General features: G+C 39.9%; 1 protein-coding gene across 8 annotated transcripts in view; it reads left to right on the plus strand.

Moving 5' to 3' along the window:
- Positions 1 to 22,380, plus strand: part of Crppa (CDP-L-ribitol pyrophosphorylase A) — a 308,706-nt gene that overhangs the window by 134,067 nt on the left and 152,259 nt on the right. For all 8 annotated transcript variants that reach the window (XM_052738357.1, XM_052738356.1, XM_052738355.1 and 5 more), the window contains one exon: positions 4,330 to 4,424. In XM_052738357.1, the coding sequence (XP_052594317.1) occupies positions 4,330 to 4,424 (95 nt within the window). The remainder of the gene's footprint in view (positions 1 to 4,329; positions 4,425 to 22,380) is intronic.

Consider the following 22,380-nt stretch of genomic DNA (forward strand, 5'->3'; position numbering starts at 1 on the left):
ATGCTTGTCCAGTTCCTGATATCTATAATTATTAAATGTGTTGTTATTTTCATATGTCATCTTTAGAGTACTGGGAAAAACTGCTAAACTGTAAACCTTGGTGAGACTTGCAGATAAAGTACTGGCATTTTGGGGTTAGTTTTCTTTTATTGTTTTATATAAGAAATATAAAGACTCAGTGCGTGGGTGGCTCACCATGTCTTTCTAAACTCTCCATTCTCTAATTGCCACCCTATCCAAGAAGATTAAAGAAAACTGAAATATTACCTCAGAAGAGTCACACCGCTGGAGGGGGCTAATTAGCTATGGGAGGCAATTTGCATATTTTTTAAAGAGGGGAAACTTTTATAATTCTCAAATTATACAAAGTTGGTGTCAGTTAAACAGAGATTCAATCTGGCTGTATGTTGGGTCACTTTTGGAACTTCACAAAATTCAGGCTAGAAACTTGAGTAGTTACAAAATCTGTGTATTTGAAGAGTTTGAAGGTAGGAAAGAGTGCTACTAGTAACTTCTAATATTCAACCAGACGGAGGAACTGAGTTAGAAGAGGTAATTGAAGATTTTGATTAGTCTTGTCTTGGGGCAGGAACAGATGGAGAAAGTGCCATTTTTAATAGAGGGTGTTCACATATGGTCCACTGTGTGGTCTACAAACGGTGGGAGCTGTGTTACAGGAGCAGGCTGCACAAAGAGCACCACCGTTTGCCACTGTTTCTTGGCCTCAAATCCAGATCATCGTAACTTAGGTTTTGCTCTCATGATCTTTAATGGGTAGGGATGGGAATTTTAATTTCTTTTATTATTAATATATGTTAATGTATTTTTGTATCTTATTTGTTTTATAAGGTGAGGACACTTTTTATTCTAAAATGTTTTCAAGTTTAAAGGGTTCAAGAACCTCACAGATAACTCCCATGCTTTTGCCTGGTTTCACAGATCCATGACATGATAATTTTTTGCTTCATTTACTTTATTATTCCCATATGAGTCCTTCACTTCCCATCCACATAACTGTGTGTTAAGTGGGTGATGAATTAGGTGTATGCATTTATATTGTTACATAGTACTCTAATACCAAGAATTTCTTTTCTGAGAAAATGCTAATACAATGGTTAGTACTTTGGTTAGTAAAGTAGTCAAGGCTTGAGTAATTATTACCTGATGAGAAAAGGACAGTAAGTTCCTGTGAGCACTGAAGTCATTATTAACACTTTGCTAACAGTCATGAGAATTTAGATGGACACAGTTTTAGACAAATACAATGTATTAAACTGATACAGAATAGAGCTTATGAACACTCATAATTTAAAACAACAACTCTACTCATGAACTCTAAAACTTACATAAATGATAACAGTCCTGTACAATTTTCTGGAAAGTAGAAAGTAATTTTCTCATCTTTAAATAATTTAACTATTCATTATAAATATGACAGGACTTAATGGGAATATAAAATTTTGTTTAAAATTATCAGACACAATTATAATTTGGCAAGGAGAAAATACTTTAATCATCCTATGTTTATATGTATGCATATAAGACTAGAGCTTATAAATACACTTAACAAAATTACTGTAAGATCTACATAAAAATAATTTTTCACTGAAATAGAAAATAAAGTTAGAGTATCAACTGATAGTATTACCAATGAACAACTGGAAACAAACTGTGAAATGATGCTGTGCTAGATGCTATAAACCACTGTTAGGAATAGTTAAGGAAGATATCAGGAGATTCGGGACTGACTCATGATCATTGAAAGACTTGGTTTTTTTTTTTGGTTTTTCGAGACAGGGTTTCTCTGTGTAGCTTTGCGCCTGTCCTGGAACTCACTTGGTAGCCCAGGCTGGCCTCGAACTCACAGAGATCCGCCTGGCTCTGCCTCCCGAGTGCTGGGATTAAAGGCGTGCGCCACCACCGCCCGGCAAGACTTGGTATTTTAATGTTGTTCTTTAAAAACTCTGCATTACTGAAACTGATTGGAAAATTTACATGGCATTGAAAGATTCCTAAGTAAAAGTTCTATATTTAAAATATCTGAAGTACTGTCTAAGATGAATAGCAAATATAATTAAAGTTTATTTTTTAGTAGACTTTTGTTTTAAAGAGGTCGAAGACTGCTGGCTTTAGTTTTGTTACTAGTAATTTACCTGAGCAGAGGGGTATGCTTGCATAGGAATATATAATAAAACAAAGAAGGAACAATTTATATGTTACTTGTTACTTTTTTACTTGAAACAATTCTTAATTATCTGTAGTTTATCAATGCCAAAAATGATTGTAGTGCCGACACACTGATTGTTGAATTGGCAGGTCACTTTGTAGTCATACATTCAACTTTTTGGGCATTAGAAACATTTAGAAATGTTTCTAGGCATTTTCAAGGATGATGGAGAGCCATGTTTCCTTCTAAGTATTTAAGTTTATGTATATCGATTGTGTTGACTTCATTTCAAAAGACTCTGGTTGGAGGATGGTTACCTTATCAGCAGAGTCTTTTGGGAGGGATCGCATGACCTTGGTCTCACTGGATATCCTGCCTTAGCCTTTCCTGCTAAACACCTCCTAGTAATTTTGCTGCCTATTGATCACATTATGCTTATGGGTCCTTTTCTTACCTCAACCTATTTTATCTTATTTGCATTTTTGTTTCTGTGAATTTCTACAAATTCCTTGCTTCCACTCCTAAGCAAAACCTCCTCACCTTTCCAGGGTAAATTCTAATCTCATTTAATTGTACAGAATCATCTTTTTTGTCAGCAGTCTGTGTTTCATAACTGGGTGATGTTCCACAACACTTACAGGCTGGCTCCTTTATCTCCATTCTTCATCAGACTGGATTTTATAAGGGTTGTGTATCTACAGACTTTTGGGAATTATAGATCCTTAGCAAGTAAGCAAACAGATCCCCGAGAGATGAGGTGATGTAAAGGTAGTCTAGCTTGGTATGGCAGTTCCAAATTCACAAGAGGGATTCTCTCAATCTCATTTCATTGGAATTCCTTTGTTTACATATGCTTAGTTTTCTTAACTGAAGGGTCTGAGCAAACAGTGTGTGAACAGCTTTTTATAGCAACTATTACAAGTGTGGTATCACTCTAGGAAGGCGTGGTCTTTATGAAGACCTGTATTTACGTATGGCGGAGTGAAAGCAGGAATTGTAACTTAGATAATAATACATGCTCACACTGAGGCATTACCTGGGTAGTGACAATGGAGGAATATGGGATGTTTGAAGGCTCACTAAGTGTTCCATGCCTTTCCCTCTAAGGTAGCTCTGGGTCTGTAAATGTAATAGTTTGGATTTGTATCCCTTTTCTACTACTAAGAACCCTGGGATCTTATGAACGTCAGTCCCCTTCTCTGCAATGAGGGCTTCTGACTTCACGATACATATTCATAATATTTCTTTCCTCTATGGTCGCCATGTTCTCTACATTACTAGAGCTTTGTGAACAAACAGGATTCTTGATAAAATGGGAATTAGTAACAAGAGTATTATTAGCTGGTGATCTTATTTTAACTGTCCTTTCTAGCTTTGCTTGAAAAGATTATTAATTGATTAGTTTATGTAGAAGACTTATTACATAAGCCACCATGTATGATGCAGCAAGGTCAAATGCTGACCCATCCAGTTTTGCTTGGGAAATACTATTTCAAATTAGGGTTTTGTCTTAGTTCTTGACAGCTGGAGTGATGTCCTCAGCACCTCAGATTGCTGCAGAGCAGGATTGCATATCTTTTAGGAGAATGCACAGAGAGTTCAGAGGTGAATGCCACCGTGTCACCCGGTTTATATTTTAACTTTTAAGCTATCTCAACCTAACAAGTTGGAGGAAAATTCAACTATTTTCATTTGTTGTGGTAAGAATCCGAACAGTACCTGAGCTGTATTGCATTGACAGTATAGATGCATGCCAAGGAAAGTCTGGGCATGACTTAAAGGAAACAACTCCCTATAAGGGGGAATATCTGAGAATCTGGGAGACTCCTTATGAGCAAGGGAGGATGGCAGTGGTCACATAAATGTCACTTCTGGTTACTCCCTGTAAAATGTAAAGCAAGATCTCCCACTTCTCACGTGTGCTTAATGGATGTCTACTACACAGTGTTTAATGTCTGGATGCATTGGCCTGCCTGGTATAGGGCATTAAGGATGTTTTAGCACATAGCTCGGGTTACTTTCCCTGGCCTGGAGCTAGACTCTCCCTCATCTTACTCAAGGTTGATGAAAGTCAAGCGAGCACAAGTTTTTGAATAATAAGGCTTTGTTCTATGCTTTCTTTGAATGGTAAAGTTTAAACATTTTTCTATTTTTAATTTCAGAGAAAATTTCACAAGAGATTTGTGTGGTTGTGAACACAAAAGATGAAGAATCTGTAGGGCATCTTCTCAAGGAAGTGCTAAAAAATGAATTAAATGTAAGTATTCAAGGACTGAGTAGGATTAGCTCTCATAAATTTTTGTGGTATAAAAGTATCTTCCTTGACAAAGCTCACAAATCTTTCAAACATAATGTTGCTATTCCTCTTTCCCTAAGATCCTTCATCCTCTTGATACTGTAATTGAAGCATCTCCATCCTGTCCATTCTTCTAGGCCAGTGGTTCTCAACCTTCCTAATGTTGTGACCCTTTAATATAGATCCTCATGTTGTGGTGACCCTCCAACCATAAAATTATTTCGTTGTTACTTCATACTTGTAATTTTGCTACTGTCAAGAATCGTAATGTAAATATCTGATATGCAGAATATCTGATATGTGATCCTTGTGAAGGGTCATTGGACCCCAAAGGGGTGGGGACCCACAGGTTGAGAACCATGGGCCCAACTGTTTTGTTAAAGATTAGTTCATAGTGGCTACTTCTGGTGGGTATTCTAAGGTACATAAAGTGCTTTTTTATTTTGTAATTTTAACCCTTTTTATTTAATAATTCTTGTGTTATCCATATTCTTAGTATTTTCTGTTACTTTAATTTTCCTCTTCAGAGGTTACTCCATTTTAGATGGATGTGCATGATTAATTATTACTTTCTCTTTGGTTTTATTTGTTTAGAATCTTCTCACTTTCCACTTTGTATTTCTTTCCAAGCGTGAGAAAAATCTGTTAATTTGCTACTTTACTCTTCATTTCTACAATGAGTGGATATTTTCCCTGTTGTTTCTAAGTATTCCAAGGCGGATTGTTTATTATTTCATTTAGTGTATTAAATGCTAGGTTATTTTGGATCTGTTTTGTAGATAGGTCTTCCCAGTGTACATCTCTACTTATGGGAACATCATTTTGCTTTTTATTCCTTCATTTCTTATACTTCTTTGAGATCCTATGGTATTCAGGACAGATAATTTTATCTACTTTTAAGAGAAGTTCAGGCTTGTCGGATGGTTTCTAGATTAATGGCATAATGCTCCTTCGAGAGCTGTTTTCAGGATTGACACTGAAGCCATGTTCTCCCTGGGACCTCCATCCTTGCTGCCCCTCGGCTTTCTCAGGCCTCTTGTTTATTCATGGTCTAATTCTTTTTATCAGTCTGGACCTCTCTGCGGAGACTTTGCCCCACAAGAGTGTTTTAGGCTACAGTTCTGAGTGTTCTGTGCCCCAGAACCACAACCTCCCCAGCAAAGTGAGAGCTTTCACGTTTCCTCCCGTTGTCAATCTAGGTTTTTGAAAATGGAAGTTTGCATAGCCCTAAAGAATCATGGTGGATGTTAGAAGGGGCTGTCATCTCTGCTTAGCTTTCCCTGGCTTCTTGCTTTGTGAATTGTTAAAGTACAGATACTCATCAGGATGCTGTCCTCTTTAACTGTCATGACCTAACAGCTTTGTGTAGCTTTCTGTACACACAGTGCTTTTCTTTAAAATCACCCAATGATTACCCCCTTTATTTTACAATTAAAGCAATCTTCTGGCTTTTAATTTGTACAAGTTCATGTCACCAGTGTGTGAATGTAGGTGTTGGTTGATGCCAAATGCTTTTTGTTAATTAATATTTCTCAAGCACAGATGAAAGAAAAAAACAATATGAAATTTTAAAGTTTGACAGGATTATAGTTAAGTCTGGAAGAAGTAGCTCCCTTGGAAAGGGATTAATTTGGTTTTATGTAGATTTATCTTCCATTATGAAAGCAGATTTATCTTGTGGCATTGTGTTTTTCAGCCCATACTTTACAGAAAAAGCACAAAATGGTGACTATTATAACTTTCTACACCGCGAGCTTTTATCTGTCTTTGAAAAGAGCATATAAAAATGATGACGTCGTCACACTGCTGAAGTCTGCAGGGCAGATCAGTGTGGGCGTGGAGCTGTGCCCCACACAATGGGGGATTGTTTTATTGATGTGAATAGGAGAAATGTTTCCCATTGAAACTGAAGGAAGAGATTGGGTATGTTTATGCTAATTGCCTGGGAAGAATTTTGCAACATACATTTGGGATGACCCAAATGTCTAACTGAAACATAATGGAAAACACCAAATTCGTGTATGAAGTGGCTGGAAGTTAAATGGAGAAGCCTACTTGTTAAGAGACACCTTTCCTAGCCCACATACATAGGATGCACATGTGACTGGAATTACAATTGTAGGACTTCAGTATTAATCTCGCTGTCATCATTTGATTTATTTTTTCTGGGCCTTGAATTTCAGAGAAATAGCTCTTCAGAGGTACTTCTGGGAGGTAGATGCAGATGAGTGGGGCCTGTTTGGGTTTAAATGCGAAAGGCCCCCCACTTGATTGATATATTTGAACACTTGGTACCCCGTTGGCAGTCTGTGGAACCTCTAAGAGGTGAGGTCTGGTAGCAGGTAGGCCACTGACCGCAGGCTTGAGAGCTATAGTCTGGCCGCATCTGGTCTAAGCTGTTTTCTGATTTGTAGAGCTGTAACCAGCTCAAGTTCCTGCTACTCCAAGCAGGAGCTGTCCTACACTCACCATGCCTTCGGCACTGATAAGCTGTAACCGCTCAGATAGGGGGACAAGCCCAGTCCGTCCTTTTCCAGGTTGTTTATGCCAGGGATTCTGTCGCAACAACAAGAAAAGTAACACTGAGGTGTGGGGTTGTTGCTGTGATGGTAGCTACACTATGTAGCTTGTAGGCTTTTGCAGCTGGATTTCAGGGGGAATGTGAAAGGAGGAATCTGTGGCCTAGTGAAACACTAGAATTTTGTAAACAGCTTAAAGGCATTTTTTTTCCCCCTGGGTGTGCAGGGGAATGAAGGTAAAAGCATGGACAGTAAAAACTGTTCAAATGTTTTAGAAGGGACACACATGTTCTACTGAGAATTTTGCTAGAAGCCACTTGGTGGAATACAGAAATAATAGGATTGTACTGGTTGGTTTTGTGTGTCAACTTGACATAAACTAGAGTCATCAGAGAGGAAGGAGCCTCAGTTGAGAAAATGCCTCCACGAGATTCAACTGTAAGGCATTTTCTCAATTAGCGTTCAATGGGGAAGGGCCCAGACCATGGTGGGTGGCGCCATCCCTGGGCTGCTGGTCCTGGGTTCTATAAGAAGGTGGGATGAACAAGCCATGGGAAGCAAGCCAGTAAGCAGCTCCCCTCCATAGCCTCTGCATCAGCTCCTGCCTCCAGGATCCTGCCCTGTTTGAATCCCTGTCCTGACTTCCTGCAGTGAGGAACAGCAATGCTGAAGTGTGAGCTAAATAAACCCCTTCCTCTCCACCTTGCCTGTTGGTCATGGTGTTTCATTGCAGCAATGGAAATCCTGACTAAGACAGGGTTAGTTCGGTAAAGAAAATTTCAAGACAATGTAGCATTCAGTCTGTAGCACTGTCTATTGCTTTATAGTGAGAGATTTATAGTGAGAGATAATAGAAAGTAGAGCAGAAAGATGTGAAAAACATGTATGCTAGCAAGGAAAGGGGCACGTGCACAGAATAGCTGTGGACAAAGGGTGGTTCTACTTAAGAAGATTGGCATAAAGAGAAACTGGGCACTGTGCTCTGCAGTGGTGACGTGAATGGTGCCTGAGGAAGGAAGTAGTCTCTTTCTCTGCCACCTTGACACAGAAGGTTATAGTTACGAAAGAAAGTGGTCTCTCTTGTAGTTCATCTACATGTTGAGCTTGCAGCAGAACTTGGCATTGCCCACAGGGTACTTCTTTCACTAGCATGCACAATGCATGGAGGGAGGCTTGCACCAAGGCTTTAGAGAGCTCCTGTGGTGGTTTGTAGCCGAGGCAGGCTGCCTGCAATGAGCTGCTTGGTGGGCCAGACATGAAAGTGTGAAGTTGAAGGCAAAGGTGCAGTGAAGACACCATGTTGTTGTAGGTGCCAAGATTATTGAGGAACTGCTGCAGTGCATGGAGACAGCTCAAGAGAGTGTGTGCAGGGTGCTGGCCCCAGGGTGGGAGGGGCGGGGCTCCCCATGCTCACTGTACGCAGATGACTCCACCATGAACTTTGATGTCAGACATGCTGCTGTAGGCTTGCTGTTTGCCCTCCTGAGTTTTGGCCTTGCTTTGGTCTGACCATTCCCTGCTATGCCCCCATCATTCCCTGTAGGAACGGGTGTTTTCTTTGTACCATTGTAGGTTGGAAGTGTGTTACCTCTTTGATTTTATAAGGGCTCACATTTCAGAATTTGTCTTGAGTCTCCAAAGAGATTTTGGACTTTTGAAACTGTTGAGGACTTTGCAGTTGTACTGAATGCATTTGTTAGTAATGAGATGGCCATGAACCTTGTGGGGACAGAGGTGGAATATTCTGATTTGAATGATTTATGTTCCCTACAGTCTCATGTCTTTGAATACTTGCTCTCTATCTTCTATCACTGTTTGAGAATCTAGTGGAAGTAGGTGAGTGATTGGTGGGATTTGAGAGGTTTTGCTTAGTGCCATTTCTGGCTTCTTGGCTGCTGAGACTGTTTAAGCAACAGCCACCTGCTTTGCCATCGTGTTCCCCACGTCATTGGCAGTGTGCCCTGACGTGAGCCAGAACAAACCCTGCTCCCTTAAGGTTTTCTCTCAGGTAGCGTTTCATAGTCAGAAGAAAATTTACTAATACCAGTCCTCAGTCACTTCTTTCTAACTCTCAGAAAATGTTGAAAATATTTATACTGTTCTAAAAGTAGTGAGTGATGGGTAAGTAGGAGATGTGATTAGCCTTTCGTTAATTACTTAATTCATTGACCCCCAAGACAGTCGATGCCCACGATAACTCCACCATTGGCTGTAGTGACTTGAGCTAAGCAGGTGTGACTCTTAAGGAGTTTTCCGTCATAGTGGATAACAATACAGTACATAATAGGGAATACAAACCGTAAGGGATGCAGCTGTGTCCTGAATGGGTTGGCTCTGGAAATCAGTATGGGGTGATGAGGGGATAAAGAAAGAATAGACACAAGTACAGATAGTCTGGGATTGGGTGGGCTGTGCTCTCTCTGAGGGAGCAAGACCAACTATGCACAAAAACCTGGAACCTCAGGGTGTTTATTACGTATGACACCAGAAGTTAGGAAGTCTCTGTAGGAAGCATTCCAAGTTGCAGCCATCCAGGAGGAGGAAGCCGCAGTTGCTAGTTTTTGTACACACTGGTCAATCTGTTGTAAACTGTCACACTTGGTCCAGAGGAAGATTTCACTGCTCCATGAGCCTTCCTTGCAGGAAGATTTTGCCAGTTTCCAGGGATCTGAACCATCAGGTCCTTGACATGAGAGAAGATAATCTCTGCTTATATAAGAGAATCATGGAAAACAGTTTTGGAAGTGAAAGTTATGAAATGAACTCTCTCAACAGACATGCTGTTTAGTTAAGCTGTAAAAGGCAGTGGGGCATCAGGAGTTACTTAGTTGAAGTTCAAACTCAAAGGAGCCATGTTGTGAACGGTCTGTGAAGAGCCTCATGCAAGGCCAATCAAACAGGTCAGAGCAGAGATAGGGCAGTGGGAGATGAGGGGAGTAAGGACAGAGCCAGAGCCAGCCTCGCAGGCTGTGCTCAGTTTACTACTGCTTCCGTCTGCGTTATGGTTTGCTTCCCATGTGAAGCATGAAAATCACGTGAAGAGGAACTGAGCTGGACAAGTGTGTCCTGTTTGTCTTTACAGAATGTTCATGCTGGCTGCTGCTGACTGGCTCTCTGTAGGAAAATCTGTGGTGTTTCGATTTTTTTTTAAATTTCACATTACCCATGAAACACATTAGTACATTCAGTTCATTTTGCATTCCTGTAACAAAAGAGATGAATGTCATAAGGAATGCTGACTTACACTCCAAGCGATCAGGCACTGTTTGAGCTTTTTATGTATTTGGCTCATCCAGCACTTCCTGTTTCCTGGAGCACAGAATTTAATTATTGTTTTCTATAACCACAAATGACAAGCTATGTTTAACTGAAAATCATTTGTTTTCTGGTATAAAGGCAGGGTCTGGCTTTGTTGGAATTGTTCTCTAATGCCTGATTTATTTTTCCTAATGGCCTACAGGTTGAGTCTAGTGTGCAGATCTGTGCCTGTTGTTATAGTGTGCAGTGCATTTGTTAGTGGATAGAACTGTGCTCTTCCGCACAATGTGTAGATCTGCACCTTTTGTTACGTCCTTACAAAATTCAGTGTATGTCACTAGGCAAACAAAACATCAAGATTAGCAAAAGAAGCCAGAAGAAAGGCAAAAATGAAACAGCAATTTAAGATCTATTTAGCAAAAATAAAGTGATTTTTATGGTTATTTTGTTACCCACAGAAACATTTTGATATGAAAATACCAGGCATTTGTTTTGGGATGCTGTCTTAATTAGGGTTTCTATTGCTGTGAAGAGACATCATGACTATAGCAACTCTTATAAAGGGAAACATTTGATTGGGGCTGGCCTACAGTTTCAGAGGTTTAGTCCATTATCTTCATGTCCAGAAGCAAGGTAGGATCCAGGTAGACATGGTGCTGAAGGAGGACCTGAGAGTGCTACATCTTGATCCTCAGGCAACAGGAAATAAACTGTGTGTTAGACTGGGTGTAACTTGAGCATAGGAGACCTTAAAGCCCAATGCCACAGTGACATACTTCTACCAACAATGCCATACCTCCTAATAGTGCCACTCCCTAAGGGGACCATTTTCTTTCAAACTACCACAGATGTTGAACACAGTTAATAGTGAAAGACACTCTAAAGACAGTTGTTATCTAGGGTCCACTCTGAACAGAGGCAAGTGCTGTGGGATGGTCTGCATGTCAAATTGCTCTGATTGGTCAATAAATAAAACACTGATTGGCCAGTGGCCAGGCAGGAAGTATAGGCGGGACTAACAGAGAGGAGAATTAAGGGAACAGGAAGGGAAAGGGAGTCACTGCCAGCCGCCGCCATGACAAACAGCCTGTGAAGATGCCGGTAAGCCACGAGCCACGTGGCAAGGTATAGATTTATAGAAATGGATTAATTTAAGCTATAAGAACAGTTAGCAAGAAGCCTGCCACGGCCATACAGTTTGTAAGCAATGTAAGTCTCTGTGTTTACTTGGTCTGAGCAGCTGTGGGACTGGTGGGTGAGAGAGATTTGTCCTGACTGTGGGCCAGGCAGGAAAACTCTAGCTACAGGCAAGGACTCATTTGGGATATAGGGTGTATGTGTGTGTGTGTGTGTGTGTGTGTGTGTGTGTGTAGTGTGTGCCAGACTAGAAACTACCTGCAGATCATTCTGGTGAATACATTAGGTTTATTTGGACATTAGCCAGATTATCTGAGAACTACTAGAGGGGAAAAGAAAGTCCCAATGTAGTGGACTCTAAGTAGCTCATGCTGCTATTAATTATATTCATACCATATCCAAGGAAATTTGTTTATTGTTATAATTGGTTGTCATGGTTTTAGAACATTGTTAATGAGAGAGCTAAGGTAATTCTAAATGTCACTTGCTGTGTTTCTCTGTTTTAAAAACATCTTTGCCTTTTTCGAGATTATATTTTATGTGATAAACTTTATATTCTTTTTGAATAAATTTTTAAGATTATAATATAATTGCAAGTTACTCCCTTTCCTTTCCTCCCTCCAAGCCACCCCACATACTCCCTTTTCTCTTTTAAGAAGATGACTTATAAAAATGTTCTCTGTATCTTTGTCTGCATGGACATGATGTCAGTGTTCACAACTGCTAACAAATGTAGTGCTGAGTAGTCAGAACAATAGAACAGTAGAATAGCCAGAGTTACCAGCTGATGTTGTTATTATTTTCATGAAATTAGTTCAGTAAATTGGTTTTATACATACAGGAAGTAGTCCCTGTAGGAAAATCCATACTGGACATTACAAAAATTGTTCTCTTAGATTAATGTCATAATACAGGGCTCCACTGCTTGCTTAGCATACATAAGGTCTGGAATTTAGTTCTCTGCACCGAAGGATCAAAACAGTGACCCTCCCCAATAAAACTGGCTCTTTGGTATATTTAATTGTTAACCTTTTATCTATCTCTCTATCTCTCTATCTATCTATCTATCTATCTATCTATCTATCTATTCCTCTGTCATATATTGCATCCTGATCACAGTTTTCCCTCCCTCTTCTCTTTCCAGTCCCTCCCCTCTCACCTCCCTTCTCACCTGGCTCCACTCCTCCATTTCCCTTCAGAAAAGAGCAGGCCTCCCAGGGATATCTACTGAACATGGTATAACAAGTTACAATAAGACAAGGCACACACCCTCATATCAAGGCTGGACAAGGCATCCCAGTAGGAGGAAAAGGGTCCTAAGAGCAGGCAAAAAGAGTCAGAGACAACCCCCTGCTGCTCCCACTGTTAGTCCTACAATAACACCAAGTTACACAACCATAACATATATGCAGAGGACCTGGCCCACAAATTGGCTGGTCCAGGCTCCATATCCCCCATTACTAGGACTCTTCATTAGGGTCATCCTTGTAGATTCCAAGGAGTTTCCATTGCATTAGGTTTCTACCTTAGCCCTAAAATGGCCCCCAATTCCAGTCATCTTTCCCAGTACTCTTTCCTTCCATCCCTAGCCCCTGTTCCCATTTCCACCAGTCCCAACTCTGTCTTTTGATTTCCTCCCTCCTTCCTCCAGTGTTCCTTCTTTAAGATGTATGCTTCTCTGTGTGCACGTGTGCATGTAGTCTCATGGATATGAAGGGCAGAAATTGATGTTGGGAGTCTTCCTCAATCTTTCACCCTAATTTTGGAGGTAGTTTCCCTCTCTGAGTCTGGAGCTCACTAATTCAATTAGCCTGGCTAGCCAGCAAACTTTAAGGATTCTCCTATTTCTGCTTCCCTGGTGATGGGATTCCATATAGTCAACACCACAGCTGTCTCTTTATGTGTGTCCTGGGGATCTGACATGAGGTTCTTAAGCTTTTGTGGCAAGCACATTACCCACTGAGCCATCTTCCCCAACCCCTTTCATCTCTTCACCTACAGCCTGGCCTGGACCTCAGTAGAACTCATTACATAACCCACACTTTCCTCAAACGTTCAATCATACTGCCTTAGCCCTTGAATTGCAGGATTACCCCATGTGTAACTAGGCCTGGCGTTAGTTTTTAGTGAATAGGCACATACTGAGAAGTTGTGCTTTTTTTTTTTTTTTTTTTTTTTTTTTTGATTTTTCGAGACAGGGTTTCTCTGTGTAGCTTTGCGCCTTTCCTGGAACTCACTTGGTAGTCCAGGCTGGCCTCGAACTCATAGAGATCCTCCTGGCTCTGCCTCCCGAGTGCTGGGATTAAAGGCGTGCGCCACCACCGCCCGGCGAAGTTGTGCTTTTTAAATCAAGATACAGTTTTAGTGCTTACTATAATTTTACTTTCTCGATTGTTGTGATCCAGTTAGAGGGCACATGACTTTTAAAGAAGTATCATTTATATTTATTAATGCTTCATCTAAGAATTGAGTTAGGAAGTGCGTCTCAACTGTTTGACTGTGGTATAGTTATACTTTAAAGTGTAAAAAGGTAGGTTATTTCATTGTCCCAGCAGCTGTAGTTAAATCATGATTCCAGGGTATGGTGTTTCTACAATAAGTAAAACAAAATGCCCCATTGAGCTTATGAATAAGTTATCCATGGCGTTTTGTTACTTGAAAACTTGTTTCAGGGGCCCACAACTAGAACTCACCCATGTGCTTTTTCTTCGTTACATTGGCAATCTGCATCTGCGGTGACTTGTAAATCAAAGTCCCCAAGGTGTGGCTGGGCATTTAAGGCCCCCACAATCTATACAGAACATCTCTCTCACAAGTATATTGTTTTCATGTTCCGGCATGTTGTCTTATTTGTGCCTTGAAATTATGCAGTTTTCACTTTTCCTTTGTGCCAGCATGCTCGCTGATTTTATGTTTTGGAGCTTGGTGTCTTCTCATTGTCCCCATGGAGTTGGCTTCAGTTTCTAATTCTGAGACCTCTGCACAGACCCACTAACTATGGTGTCATTCTGCATATCCTGCTTGGACTATAATTAGTTGCTTTACTTTCACCACCTCTTCTCAGGGGTCCCTCACATGGTTTTGTGTATATGGTGGGAATCCCATAAATCATTGTGGTTAACGATGATAGGATATGTTGAAGCAAACTTCTGGAATATATCTTTGCCTGGATATGAGCCAGATAGATACATTTCTGTAGATAAATAGGTAGCCGCTGGGCATCTGCCAATCATGTGAAGAGTTGGGAAGAGTTGAAAATACTAAGCACACTTAAGAAGTTCTAACTGATTTCATAACCAGAGAAAGGACTGTGTTCACAAGAGGAGAAGATGGAAGGTGAGACAGGATTGTAGATGCTGCAGAAATGGGCTGATGTCACCCTTCTGTAAGGACAAGAGAAGCTGTGACGGAGGAGTGAGCTCTAGACAATGAACCAGCAGTGGGTGAAGAACTGAATTCGGATGCAGCATGTGAAGTCCTCAGAATTTCAGTAATGTTCTCTTTACTGTTAAGAAATTCCTACTTTAAAAATATCCTGAGGGCTGGGGAGATAAATCAGTCAGTAAAAAGTACTTACTTTGCAAGCACTAAGGTTGAGCTAGTTCCCCAGAACCCATGTCAGTAAACTTGTGTGTGGTGATATGTGCTTGCAGTCTCAATACTGGGACGGTAGAGACAGGACCATCCCTGGGGCTTGCTTGGTAAGTCTGGACTAGGAATTGACATTGTCTTTCAATAAGTGGATAATACCTAAGGAATTGTACCTGAGATAATCCTCTGGTCCTCACATCTATATACATTCATGTGCATGCTTACTTGAGCACACAGTTACCTGTGCCTGGTACATATAATATTCTGAGATATTCATACTTAAATATTTGTAGCATATGATTCTTTTCATATTTTTTGCAAATATATATAATCTATCTTTAATGTTTGCAAACACTATGTTTGCAAATAGTTTGGGACTATAAATATTTAGCAGGTTACTAATATATATCTTATAATGGAGAGCTGTATGTCATGGGAAATTTTTAAACAAAACAAATCTATTTCTCAATCAAAAGGAACATACATTTAAGAAAAACAGCTTGTGCACAAGAAATAAAGTGGCATTATCCAGGTTGCCTTTGAATAGTAATTTCAAGTCTATGATATTTTGCTTAGAACTTGAATTATTTGTTGTACATATCTTAGGTAGAAATTTTAAAATAGTACTTATATATACATCTAGGTTATTTCCTATTCCTTAGAAAAACTAAACTTTGTACATGCAAATAAAATTAGGTTATGTAAATTTGGCACGAATTTGACAAAAATTAGTTGGAATAATTAATTTGTTTACTTTTGTCATTCATGTTGTTCACGTTTGCCATGCTAGGAGATCTACTAAAGAAACAGGTGATTCATTTCAGAGCATAGGAAAATCAGTAGTTTGGGATTTGTCAAGGATAGTTTGGTCTTTGGATTGTATGTGGGTATGTACTTGAGAGAAGTTAGCCCATTTAGATGTGTACGCCTTTAAGGGAGCGACCTGTGCTTTAGCTTGGGATTCAGGGACTGGTGGTATTGCCACCAGTTGGAGGTGTTCAGAAATGCAGATTCCTATATCTAGGGAAATGAACAATCTGCATCTTTATGAGGTCCTAAGAGATTCTGGTGCACATTTAAGTTTGGGAATTGCAGGTTTAACCATCTTCTGCATTTGATATTCTTCTCAAAGGCAGAAACTCATTCACTGGCCTTGAGTGTGTGTTCAGTTTTAGTTCTCACTGAACGTTGCCTGGTCAACTAATGGGAGTCTTACACTAATCCATTCCAGGCTAGGATTTCTTGCATTGTGCTTCTACTTATGACAGAGAGGATTTGTTTATGTTGACTTCTAAATTCTTAACTTTGAAAGTTTTTATGCATTATTAAATCTCAACAGATCATATTACTGTGTATACCTTATAACGTGCTATCTTTTATCATTTTATTTAGGAAATATGTACACATTGTGCTTGCCAAACACAATTTATGAATTAACGGCCGTGATTGTCCATTTTACTTATTCGCTGCCCACTAACCATGAACCAATGTAATGTCCTACAGTACAAACTCAGGACAAGACACAGGCTTCATTAACTTCATTAAGATATTGCTTGCTATCTTTACATCTTTTTCAGAACTTTATAGCTTTGGATAGTTAATTTATGTGTATATATATATATATATATATATATATATATATATATATATATAATAAAATGGGACCTTGAATTCCTTGTTACAGGAACTCATGTTTTTTAGGATTAGTTCTATTTTCACCCCCATTCTACAATCTTTGGTAGTTTCTCATCAGAACAATAGTTGGCCCTCAAAGTGCCTCTAAGAGAGAGAGAAAGGAATTCACACTGGAAGACAGTTCTTAAGGGAGTGTTTCTATTGTAATCCCTCTGCCAGTTGCTCAGCATGTGTCAGTTGCAGGAGTTTAAGAGCACCTGATTCTTCTCCAAGGTCAAATCCAAAGATTTGAATTAGAAGAGATTTGTTAACTACTTTTTTCCAAATCTAAGACCCAGAAAGTTGTTAAGAGTTAAGAGACTATATGAGCCCCTTTAAGATAGTAATCAATTGACTTTATCCATTCAAGTGCTTCTTCCAAATGGATTTTCAGTACCTTACTCCTCTTGTCCAGTGACTTCACCAAATTAAAAGTACTGGTGCTGTACTGATGAGCAGTGGACTTACATTGTACAGACCAGAATCTGCGTATTAACCCCTTCCTGGCTGTGTCATCATAAATCGGCTGCTTTATCCTCGCCACTGTGTCCATAATAAAGTATATGAACGGCAACACTTGCTTATGTGTAGGTATGCACTATGATTTCAGCATACATTTGTTTTAAGCATTCAGCACAACTTCCATCAAATGATGAGAGCTCAGTAATGTAGGGAATCAAATGGGAAGGAGTTACAGAGTTAGAATGATGTGCTAAAGCTGTCATTTGGAAGAGGAAGACAAAAATAAGCAAGAGGAGTTAAGAGCACACATTTAATATTGTGCTGTGTGCAAGGAGAGACTGCTCTGTGTTGTCAAGAAAGAAATGAGAATGGGATGCAGCACACTTACTGAATCTAGAGCAGCGATTTCTGGGAAAGCCCGTAGACTGGGAACGTACATCTTGTGGAAGCATGGTTCTTTCTGTGAGAGGGCACTTGGCCCAGTGGCCCATGGCAGGCAGACCTTGGTCACAGTGTTCTTTTGCTTTCTCTTCAGATATTCCTACTTGGAAAGGAATTTTTTTTTCCTGACAGCTCATCTTCCCCCCCACTCTCCATCCTTTAAATAGTATTTACACTATGCAGTTGTACGCTGTTAGTGAATGACAGATCTTTGGGTGTGATCAGCTGGCAAGGGTCTGAGTCTAACAGAGGAACACAGGCATCTCCCAGCAGCTCAGCCTTCACTGTTGGGGGCTTTAGTTTATAGAGAATAGCAGACACAGAGTGGCAATGGGATACATTTATAACCTCACAACACTGGGATTGACTTCCTACCAGGTACATTTTTTTCTCAGATTTTGAGAAAGACATTAGACGCTAGCAGTCCTCGTCTCTCACTTAGTAGCCGATCCTATGAATTCTATCAGGTCTGTATTTTACCAGTTAATAAATTGAGCCACAGGATGCAGTAAGTTCTTACAAAAGTCACACAGAAAGGATGTTTCAGAGATTGATCGAAAGGCAGGGAGTGGAGCTCCAGACCCCATGTTCTTAAGGAATAGCTTAAAAGCTGATTCAGATGAAGGCAGTCCATAGTGAAGACTCAGAGTTAAGTGGCCCAACAAGGAAAACAAAGCTCTTACAGTGATTTTTACATTTCCTCAGACCGGAAGGGAAGTGCATGTCTCTAGCACTCCCTTGTTACGCCCACACTAGGCCTGCAGGGTGAATGGGGACGGGAGGGGGGTATTGGCAGGTTCTGATTTTTTTTTTTTAAAGATTTATTTATTTATTATGTATACAGCATGTATGACTGCAGGTCAGAAGAGGGCACCAGATCTCATTACAGATGGTTGTGAGCCACCATGTGGTTGCTGGGAATTGAACTCAGGACCTCTAGAAGAGCAGGCAGTGCTCTTAACCTCTGAGCCATCTCTCCAGCCCAGGTTCTGATTTTGACATGACTCAATCAACATGTTCTGTGAAAAGTGGGTGGGTTTGCTTCTCAGAGACATTTTGGAATCTCTGGCTCTGGGGACTTGAGGAAAAGCCTGTCAGGCTTCGTTGAGCCTTAGCTCTTCTTGGAGGGAAGTTCTCCAACAACCCATCTTCCTCACAGATACTCATGCTTTAAATAGTGTTTCCACTGTGCAGACATTCTCGTGTAGTTCATGGTAAATCTTTAGTGAATGGTCGTTATGCCATAAGGAAAACATTTAAATTTTGCTATACTTCCTTAATTTTCTGAATGTCTTGGAAATTTAAGTATTTAAATGTTTTTGAGCTAAAATATTTAAAGAAAGGAAGTTCTTCTCGCCACAGGCTGTTCCCTGTGCTGTACCTGAGAGTGGAAATGTTAAGAATGACAGTCCTGAGTGATGGCGCGGGATTGTACACACACAGTCTGGTCGTGCCAGCTAACGTGCTCCTTCTTTACTGAGGAGATCAAAGATACCAGTGCCATATTTAGGTTAAGTCACGTTTCTTTATTCCAATTAGATTAATTGATTATTTCCAGTTGAGAAGGGAGATGTAGGACCAAAAACAATTCCCCCTAACTGGAAACAGTTGTGAAGAGTCTTGGTTTTAAGAAGAAAGATTTATAGTTTGGTTGGTGTGTGTGTTCACATACATACCACTTATATTTAATAGCCTTTATACAAAACTCTTTGCAAGTACATACCTTAGCTGGTGAACAGTGCTACATTAGTTGGAGTTTTAAATTTATCAAATAGCTGAACAAATGTATTTTAATAACTATTAAATACCTACCACTATATAGCTGAGTGATAGTTTACATGTCTATATCCTGTGTTCTAAAAGATGTTGACTTAGCAGTTACCAGTTAAGTTTACTCAGTATTTTTTAAAAAACTTTAACACATTACTAAATAAATAGAGTACTTAGAGGTTCTATTTATCACATCAAGAATTAGCCCAGTTTTTATACCAATGAAGGAAACGGACTTTAAAAATTAAAAGTCTGTGTTGAAGAGTGGAGTTGGTTGGTTGTATTTGGAGTAAGTGGATTCTAAACAAATTATAGGGGACTTTAATGATGAAGTCACATTTTAGAATTAATCTAAGTGCAGTTTTATAAAATGCAATTTGTATAAAATTGCAATTCTTAATTAGAATATGAAACTGCTTAAGGCATATTAATCTTAAAATAGTCCCAATATTAGGGAACACTTTGTTTTCAGAATGTTTAACATAAAAGTAGAATAATATATTAAAATAGTTAAAAAGTAACAACCAAGTAAATATGATAGTATGAAGACAATTTATAAATTCTCTCTGTCCAATTCTTTCCATAAAAAGCACAAGCATAATAAACACAGTATAAAGATTGCTTTGTCTTGACAGCCAGGCGGGGCTTAGAGCTCCCTGAGAGCGAGGCTCCCTTCTGGCTGTGCGGTGTCGGTTTTCCCATGAAGACTAACAGGTGGGTGTGGGTTCGGGAGTAGACTCCAACCCTACGGAATGCCCATGGCACCATCTTTACACAGAGTTCAAGATGGACAAATGGCGTCTAAGGAAGCAGCTGGTGGAGCTCCATTCATTCCCCCTCTGTTTCCGGGCTGGCCCTTACATCCCTCCGGTCTACCTCATGTCTTTCTGCAGAGCATACTGATACTCCTAAACTGTGCAATGTAAACTCCCTCTCCTGTGAGTGCACGAGTCACCGTAACAGGTGTTTGGTAAATTGAACAAGCCAAGATCCTGAGGCATAGTACAGCAAAGGCCAGGGGCAGTTGGAAAGAAACCTCTTGAATAGGAAATCCACCCGTTCTCCAAGGGGCCTCTGACATGAAGAGTTCCTCCAAGTGCCCCTTGGTGCAAAACCCAAAAGCAAGCAAGACTTAGGGATGCTGACTGAGCTTTACATTTCCACAAGGCCACTGAAAGTTGATGGACCCTCATCTACAAGTTTCAAATGAAATCAGAATTCAGGAATATCATCCCATGTCTGATTGTCCCTCAGCTGCAAAGAGAGAAGGAAAGCAAATTACACATATCACGTCTCTGAGGACACCTATGAAAATCCACTCAGTGTTGGAATCTAGCCAATACAGTGATTGGTAGAGAATGGGCACATGAGAGATGGAGTGAAGACCTGGGGGTAAGAATGTGATCTTGAGGTGGAATGGCTAGGATGTATACGTTTATGAAGGAAAGAAAGTATAATGCAAACTTTTATTCCTAGGCAAGTTATTCTCAGAATTCAAAACAAAAGGCTCAAGGAATATACACCTGTTGAGGTCTTTGCTTAAAAACATAAAACAAAGCTATGGAGATGACTCAGTCGGCAAGATGCTTGCTGTGTGAACATGAGGGCCACCTGAGTTTACATCCTTAGAACTCACGAAAGTTAGAGGTCTTTGCTTAAAAACATAAAACAAAGCTATGGAGATGACTCAGTCAGCAAGATGCTTGCTGTGTGAACATGAGGGCCACCTGAGTTTACATCCTTAGAACTCACGAAAGTTAGACACAATTCCTGCATTCTCCTGTGAGGTGGGAGACAGGAGAATTCCTCAGAAACTGCATGGCCTCTTTGCCTTGTGTACACAGCAGCAGCAGCAGCCAACAGATCCTTTCATGAACAGAGTAGAAGGTGGGGACAGATGCCCACAACTGTCTGACCTCCACACACACGCAATGGTATGCACATTGCTACACTTGTGCATTTATCATGCATATACAAAACCAAATACAAGTCCACAAAACTCTTGCAGATTAATATAATCCAATATGAAAGTGTGCGAAAATGAATTAATAAGTAGGGCAGTATTAAAAACCAAGTGTCCTTGGATGTAGGTTGTTGCTTGTAAAATATGGAAGACATGCAGTTACCGCATAATTTCCGGATGATGATCCAGCTTGCTCCTCCTCTTTCACAGAAGGTGTCAACACTGACTTTCAAATGGATCAGGTTGTCATTAATAGTCCAGGGTCTCTATCGTATTTGGTGATACCTTTGTTTAATCATTGGAAATTGGTTTCTCTGCATGTTGCAGATTATCTCAAGTTTATCAGTGGTTTCAGGTATACTGTATTTAGTGCTCTTTCATTTAAATTTAAAAATTTTATATGTATTGCATCCTTTTATAAGAAATATATTTATTCCTTTATGTCATCCTCCTGTTCTTGTAGTTATAGCATTGAATGGTATCCATCCCACACTCAGAGATTACTCTTTGGTGATTAAAAATATATGTTATTTTTCTTGAGTAAAGCTGGTCTTCTTTTATATATAATATGGCAAAGTTTTAAACGCTGTTAAGCATTTGCTAGTGATTAAAAATGTATTTTTTTCTCAAGTATTCCAAACTCTGTCCTTAAGAAATTCACCTATTTTTTTTTTAATGCTTAGGAGCTTAACTCATTATAAGGCTCACATTTTCATCACAGATCTCATTTATGTGCATACAAAAGGAATTTTTTGTTTTTTCGAGGCAGGGTTTCTCTGTGTAGTTTTTGTGCCTGTCTTGGATCTTGCTCAGTAGACCAGGCTGGCCTCGAACTCACAGAGATCGGCCTGGCTCTGCCTCCCGAGTGCTGGGATTAAAGGTATGTGCCACCACTGCCCAGCAAAAATGGAATTTTTAAACTAAAGCCATTCTTCTGAATCCAGAGTTCTGCATGATAAGGTCTGTTTCTGTGGTTGTCTGGATTCATATCTGACGAATGAGAGACGATTCAGTTTCCATGCATACTGCTTATGAGGACATAGTACCACTGATCCTGTAGGAGACCTGAGACTCCAGGCCCTGTAAAAGATGCTTTACTCCT

This window comes from Peromyscus californicus, unplaced genomic scaffold (assembly GCF_007827085.1).
Source record: "Peromyscus californicus insignis strain IS unplaced genomic scaffold, ASM782708v3 Scaffold_15__1_contigs__length_86483966, whole genome shotgun sequence".
Classification (NCBI taxonomy): domain Eukaryota; kingdom Metazoa; phylum Chordata; class Mammalia; order Rodentia; family Cricetidae; genus Peromyscus; species Peromyscus californicus.